Source organism: Trichechus manatus, unplaced genomic scaffold, assembly GCF_000243295.1.
Source record: "Trichechus manatus latirostris isolate Lorelei unplaced genomic scaffold, TriManLat1.0 scaffold00045, whole genome shotgun sequence".
In the NCBI taxonomy this organism is placed as follows: Eukaryota; Metazoa; Chordata; class Mammalia; order Sirenia; family Trichechidae; genus Trichechus; species Trichechus manatus.
This window is the reverse complement of record NW_004443981.1, coordinates 9,771,255-9,778,979: the sequence shown is the minus strand read 5'-3', so window position 1 is coordinate 9,778,979 and position 7,725 is coordinate 9,771,255. Positions and strand designations below refer to the sequence as shown.

The window sequence follows — 7,725 nt, the reverse complement described above, 5'->3', positions numbered from 1 at the left end:
GCTGCCCTCAGCACCCCCCTTGTCTCCTCACACCCACGGCTGCCCTCAGCATCCCCCTTGTCCCCTCACACCCATGGCTGCCCTGAACGTCCCCCTCGGCCCCCTCATACCCATGGCTGCCCTGAACGTCCCCCTAGGCCCCCTCACACCCATGGCTTCTCTGAATGTCCCCCTCGGCCCCCTCATACCCATGGCTGCCCTCAGCACCCACCTTGTCTCGTCACACCCACGGCTGCCCTCAGCATCCCCCTGGTCTCGTCTCCTCACACCCATGGCTGCCCTTAGCACCCTCCTTGTCTCCTCACACCCATGGCTGCTCTGAACGTCCCCCTCAGCCCCCTCATACCCATGGCTGCCCTCAGCACCCCCCTCCCTGTCTCCTCCCACCCATGGCTGCCCTGAACGTCCCCCTCAGCCCCCTCACACCCATGGCTGCTCTGAACATCCCCCTAGGCCCCCTCCCACACACAGCTGCCCTCAGTGCCCCCCTCAGCCCCCTCACACCGACTGCATGAAGGCTTGTGGCTTCACTTCTCAGCTGCAGCCATGTTCTGAACAGACGAGACTACCAGAAAATACCTCCCCAGAGTGAAGCCGTCTGGGCTACACACTTACATATCTACAGTATGTTGACAAATAATTTTGAGAACTAAAACTTAGCATAAGTGAATTACAAGCTTTAAAAGAGGATCTTAGATTAGCTTTCAAATTATTCTACGTACCTCGTATTAGCTCATAAATATTCATGTCCATAAGTTCACATATTAGTGCAAGAGAACCAGATTTTCTGTCACTGAAGAAAAAAGCAGGGTTTTAAATTTTTTTCTTGCCTTAATCAGAAAATACAATCAAATATTTAATTCATTTCTAAACATTTTCGGTGAACATAAGGCATTCCCACAGCAGAGAAAGATGGCAGCATAATGATTACAACAGTGGAGGTTTTGATTTTAAATCAATATTTAAGGTAAAATTAATTAAAAATAATAGTAAAACCCTACTTTAAGCAAAAATTCTAAAAGCTTTATCTTTTTAAGAGATTTTTCTTGAAAATATAAAACTATCAGTAGAAAAGAAAAATTAGGTTAGGGAGTTGGCTAAGCAAAACAATTTAAAAAAAAATTAATTCATTCTCTGAGACTGCAAATTTAATTTACTTAAATTACTCTTATGTAATTGGGATGAATATACAATGGTGGTGGTAAAAAGCAAAAACCAGTCAGGGAAAAAGGAGAGAAAGAAGAGCCCTGCCAAGCGGTGTGACACCTGTGCCCCACACTCTGGGACCGAGGCCTCTACAGACCCGCCAGCTTCTGGTGAGTTCAAAGGAGACTTCAAGGATCCTGTGGACCTCAGCAGGGGAGCCTGTGTCTCCCCAAGGCCCTGCTCTGGGTGCCTTCCAGAGCCACGGGGTCCCGCTATCTTTCGGGCTGTTAGGAGACCCCTGTGAGACATGCGTGCAGCATCCTTGTCATTACTGTATACAAACTGTGGCCCCTGGGCCCAGTCCAAGCTGAATTCTAAGAACACCGCAGGCCAGAATGCCACACAGCTATTGCCAGACACCTCCTCTGGAGTTTTGAAATGTTCAGTCCTTTGGGTAAAGTCTCCCTGCACCTTAGTTTGTCAGAGACCAGACTTCCTTTGCTGGTTCTACAGGCCAGGCTCCCTTAGGGGCTGCAGTGAGCTTCTACACCTGAGCACCAGGGCGGCCCTGGCCCACAGGAAACAGGCCCCCAGAGCCGTGGCCTCCGTAATCCTAGCTCGGGTCCAGCGTGCAATGCGGGCTGCCAGGGGGAGTGTCCTGGCGCCAGGCAGGCACTGGCAAAGAGGCTGGGCTCTGTCTTCTCTGGTGGTAGGTAAGCCTTATGGAAACCATCTTATAACCAAAACAGAAACGAAAACTATACAAATTATAATAAGAAAGGCTACAGGAGACTGGGCAGACATGGCAACTGGTGGGGATGAGAAGAGACAATCCCTGAAAAAATCTCCCATCAGTGCTTCCCCACTAAGATAGATTCAAACTCAAGGCCTTGGGACTCACCAGTCTTCATCCACTGAGACATAAGTGACCACAGGGGAGAAACCAGGTGAGCCACGTGTGCATTCACGCTATGTAACCACCTAAATCAAGGCACTGATTTCTATATCAGGACTCAGATAGACAAATAAAAATATAACTTAAAATGAAAAGTATTACCCTCTGAGCTACAAAGCAAATATTTAAAATGTCTACCATGGTTTTTGAGGTGCCCTGGAGGTGCAGTGGTTAAAGTGCTTGGCTGCTAACCAAAAGGTCAGTGGTTCAAATCCACCAGCTGCTCCGCAGGAGAAAGATGTGGCAGTCTGCCTGCAGAAAGATTACAGCTTGGGAACCATATGGGGCAGTTCTACTCTGTCCTAAAGGGTCGCTATGAGTTGGAATCAACTCGATGGCAATGGGTTTGGTTTTGTTTGGCACCATGGTTTTCTTTCTTAAAAAGAAATATTATCATCAAGTGCAGATAATCTTTAAAGCCCCACATATACTTACAAAATAACTTCATGCAACGTAAGGATATTTGGATGTGGGTTCAGGCGCCTCAGTGCTTGTATTTCTCGGAGATTGTTCACTTGCTCAATACTATTTTGTAGGTAAAAATAAATAATTTACAATTTAGGTCAACTTTAAAGTTAGGGTTATGAAATCATTATTTATTAGCCATGATCACGACTGAGAAAAATCACAAATTTTTCAAGTAAGTTAATTAGGTTTTATTTCTTCCATTAGAAGTTGAAGTTAAACCTACCTCATTTCTGCATTATCTCATAAAAATCAAAGTTCTTACAGCTTTGGACATACATTAAAATGTTTCCCCTCTAAGCTCATGAAAGAACACCTTGGTAGTTTCTTTTACAATTAAGAAATGTACAAACAGATACTAAAATTTCCTATTGATCAGTTTATGGAAACTAACCACCCAAGCAAATTTATATGCAATCTGAAAATAAGCATTGCAGAGTCCCATGAACAGACCCACCCTCCTTCTTGTTTTAATGAAGGCTGTGCCTTCTTTCCGTTTCCTTCCCCTGGTGACAGGTGTCCTCCGGGCAGGTGTGGCAGTGTGGCAGGCTTGTCTTTATGAAGTCTGCTCTGCCTGACACTGGATTCACGTCCACAACCACGCCAACTACAAGCGATATAGGGGCCACGGCCTGAGGCTGGCTGCTCCCCCCCTCACCCAGACAGACTCCTGTCAAGAAATGGCCTCCCCCTGCAGTGTGCCGGCGGATTCTCCCCAGATGAATGACTAAATCAGCCAAGAACTTACATCTGGGAGGGCTATGAAAGCAGCGCATCATGAAAATATGCTTCTTTCTTTGAGCTGGGAAAACTCTTCTGCTGATTTAATCACATCTATAGCATTCTGTGTGGCTACTCCAAGAGTGATTATACCCAATGACTCTTTACTGCTGTTTTAAACCAGCACGGCTAACTATTCTAAGTCTTTCTTAAGATGACCAGTGAATGGGGTCCTAATATATAAGAACAAGCTGAATATAACACTACTTCTGACTAAAAAAATTCAGACCCCTTTCATTACTTACCCTATTTTCTCCCTCACACCCAGGATGATATTCAAAATGTTAACAACTTGCAACCCATGGTTAACAGCAATCAGAAAAAGACACAGCCCGGTGCCGAAGCAGGGTGCTAAAGGCCCTGGCTGAACCAGGCTCTAGCCCTTTAGTTGTTGCGTAGAGGGGAGATCTGGGGAGCCCTGGGTGAGGGGCCAGGCAGTGGGGTAGAGAGGGATGGGCGGCAAGGGGGCAGCTCATTTACCGACTAGAATCTCAGTCTCTCCAATCCTAGTAGCCCTCAGGGCCATATGGTGTGTAAGAGACCAGAGCTTGATCTCCACTCATTACAGGGTCTTCTCACGCCCCCTCAGCTTAGTAACCATCGTACCATTTGCTCCTCACCAGCACTCTGGCCCCACAGAATCAGCACCTCCCCTAAGTGCATATAGAGCAGCACTTCCCAAAACATGTCCCACAGAACACGATTTCTCTGGAAAAAAAACTTGGTGAAGAAACTTGAGAAACATGTCCAAGAAGCTTCAGAAATTATGTCCACTCTTCTTTCTCTCAGAGAGTCACAATTTAGAGTAGAAGTTAAAGGCACTCAAAAGTTCCACACTTTAAACCAACACCTCACCCCAAACGTTTTGGCCCCAGGATTCTTTTCTTACATACGACCTATTTACCAATCCGTAGAACTAGGGTTCCAGAGGACACACTGCTCCTGACCATCCTCTGAGTGACATGCCAGGAAACAGCTCTTTTTCTTGGGGGTGGGGAGGTGAATAAAGACACCAATAAAGCACAAAGAAGAACAAAGTTCATGTAAAATATTCCTTTGGGGCATCTATGCAATTGATTGTAGAGCATTTTTTATCTGCTTCCCATGAAGGCACTTATGGGGGCCCACACCGTGAGGGGTCCCTGACTCAGGACTAGACTGCGGAAGAACCCCACTATGCCACCCCGCGCCAGGCTGCCTACCGCCTGTGGCATGCTGCAGGTCAGTGATTCTCAACTCGGAGTGATTTTGCGCCCCGGGGGACATTTGGCAAGTCTGGAGACGTTTCCGTTTGTCACAGTTGGGGAGGGGTGACAGTGGTATCTACTGCATCGAGGTCAGAAGTGCACAGGGCAGCCGCTCGTGACAAAGAATTATCTGGCCCAAATGTCACTAGTGCTGAGGCTGAGAAATCCTGCATTAGGTGGAAAGAGCAAGAAACTAATTGGAGTTAGCAGTAGTTCTAATATTTGAATACCCTATCTCAGAAAATTAGTTTTTAGAAGTTGGTAATCAAAGGGCTATGTCATTTAGGCAAACAAATATCTACTCTTCTCATCTTTAATATGAAAACCAGTTATCACGGCCCCAAAACATATTTTGCTTATTGCAGACAGAATTCTTTTCTGCCTCCACAGACATTCACTCAGAAGTAGTGAACTGAGACAAACATTGAGAAAGGCACATTTATCTGGGTATTGCTAGCCTTTGTTCAAATAGCAGTGCTTAATAAAATTCAAATGAGCTGTCCTCTCTTGTAAAAATCATGTAAAAAAAAATGATTCTCAAAGTACTGGAAGCAATCCCTTTCTCTGACTGGGGCTGCTTTGGATTTTGGGGTCAGATGACATTCAGGGTATTTTTTTTTTTTCACTGTTCTGGTGGAAACAGAAGACGTCATGGAGTTGACTATAGAGGAACATAGGCAGTCGCTGCTTCCAAAAAACCCAAAGGATATCTACCAGAAATAGACTTTCCCTACAACTGGAAAAAAATTCTAATTACCAGGACTGAGTCTCTATGAAATAGAAAATGATCAATTTGAAATATCAAAGTTTCATTTTACTGGAAGGATACAGGGAAAATAAATTTATCTGACTAACCTGTAGAAAGAAAAGTCTTCAATTAAGGTGAAAGGAGAAAGTAACATTTACTAGTACCTAATGGTTGCTATGAGTCAGAATCAACTCAATGGCAACGGGTTTGGTTTTTTCTTTTAATATATGCCAAGCACTTTTTATAATAAGTCATAATAATAAAATGGAGCCCTGGTGGCGCAGTGGTTAAGCACTCGGCTGCTAACCAAAAGGTTAGCAGTTCGAACCCACCAGCTGCTCCATGGGAGAAAGATGTGGCAGTCTACGCTTTTAAAGATTTACGGCCTTGGAAACCCTATGGGTCAGCTCTACCCTGTCTTACAGAGTCACTCTGAGTCAGACTCGGCTTGACGGCAACAGATTTGGTTTTTTTGGTTTAATATATGCCAAGCACCTTATACAATAAGTCATAATAATAAATGGTTTTTGAATCTGAAAGCACAAATACCATTCATTTAAAAACTGGATTTGGCCTCAAGAAAATAGGATAAGATGACTCCATGAGGAAAAGTATAGGCAAACAGAAGCCAAAATCATGGCAGAAAGATGGAGCAGTCTGCTTCCGTAGAGATTTACAGCCTAGGAAACCCTATGGGGTCGCTATGAGTCGGAATCAACTCGTTGGCAGTAGGTTTGTGGGGGTTTTTTTCCCCTTATTTGATTCTTTACTATCCCATGGTATGGATGTACCGTAAGGTTGTCACCCAATCCACTATTTCATTTTGTTTCCAGCTTTTTACTACTATGAATGATGATGTAATAAACATCACTGGGGGGAAAACCTCCCCACAAAGACAACTCCAGGCTCAGATGATTTCACTGGTGATGCTTTCAAACGTTTAAGGAAAAAATACACGTAAACAAACTTTTCCAGAAAATAGAGGAGGGCTGAACTTGAAAGCCTGCCAAGAATCCTCCCCATATACAAATGAAACTAAAAACAATAATAACAACACTGATTCAGTGGTATTTTATTAAAAACCTTTCCTTATTATGGGTTTTTAAAAGAAAACTACGTGTTCTAACCAACACTTTCAAAGTGAAGGGCAAAGAACATAAACTATTTCTTAAATACAGCACATGACATGCACAGTAATACCACCTATTAGACATTTCCTGTGCACCCACACCTTGACAGCCACCTTATATTCCGTCCCCTCTTTGATCCTCACAGGCGCCTCATGAGGAAGAGCCATGGCTCAGGTGGATGGGTGCTTTCAACACGTGTCAGGAAGCTGGCAGTGGTGGATCCAGGATGTGCTTCCCCACCAGGAAACCTGTACCCCTTAAGTAACACCACGTTGTCCAGGAGGGACTGGGGGTTACACAGAGGAACTTCTCTAGATAAATTAAGCATCCCCCCCTCAAAGAACTGCCACCTAAAACATGCTAATCTTTTTATGAAAGCCTTTCTAAAATGCGTTCTAGAAATCTCTACTCCCTGAAGGCACACCATGAACAGTCTAATCTCTCCTTCATGGCTGGTCCCACGGCGGGTGGGGCAGACTGCTCTGCCTGCAGCACTACCTCAGCCCTGCAAGTCTGAGGCGACTTGTCCAGTGCACAGCCCCACACTGTCTGCTTTTTCTATGTCTTTTGTCTCTTCACCAAAACAACAGCTGGCAGGTTCTTCCGCTGTCTGTAAGTGCATCTTCCCCTGAATCAATTCAGTGGGAGACTGACAAGGATTCTGGACCCCTCCTGAGGGGCAGGTGCATTGCCCCCTGCCGCTCCAAGTCCTTTAGTGGCTACTTGGGATTTGTGGTGGGCTTCTCAGAGGTGGCTGTTTCAGGAAGTTTGCTCTTTAGATACAGGATCATCAGTACACTGGGCATCAAATTCTGTTATGATTGGTTTAAAGGTAAAGATGGAGTGGGAGGAAAAGTTAAAGAAAGAGAATGCAAAATACACAGAGGAAGAAGTAATAGAGGAAAAGCAGAAAATCCAGTAATTTCAGATTCATTAGTGTCATATGCTTTAGGCAGTGAAGAACAGAGACTCTGCCTCGGTGAAATCGAGATTCAAATCTGGCCCTGCCATCTACTACCCTAGAGTGACATTAGTCAAGTTAATTCATGTCTCTAAGCCTCAGTCTCCTCAGGTCTCCTCACTGGGATGTCATGAGGATGAAATTACGGTTGTTACTATTCTCACATACTCATTCAATCTGTATGCTGAGCAAATAATCCGAGAAGCTGGGCTATACGGAGAAGAATGTGGCATCAGGATTGGAGGACGACTCATTAACAACCTGCAATATGCATATGATACAACCTTGCTTGC

At 44.8% G+C, this 7,725-nt stretch overlaps 1 protein-coding gene across 1 annotated transcript in view; it reads right to left on the bottom strand.

Moving 5' to 3' along the window:
• MOK (MOK protein kinase) overlaps positions 1–7,725 on the bottom strand; it is a 46,962-nt gene that overhangs the window by 29,157 nt on the left and 10,080 nt on the right. Inside the window, exons 3-4 of the mRNA XM_012555643.2 lie at positions 2,537–2,626; positions 723–793 (exon numbers count right to left, since the gene is read on the bottom strand). Of these exons, the coding sequence (XP_012411097.2) occupies positions 723–793; positions 2,537–2,626 (161 nt within the window). The remainder of the gene's footprint in view (positions 1–722; positions 794–2,536; positions 2,627–7,725) is intronic.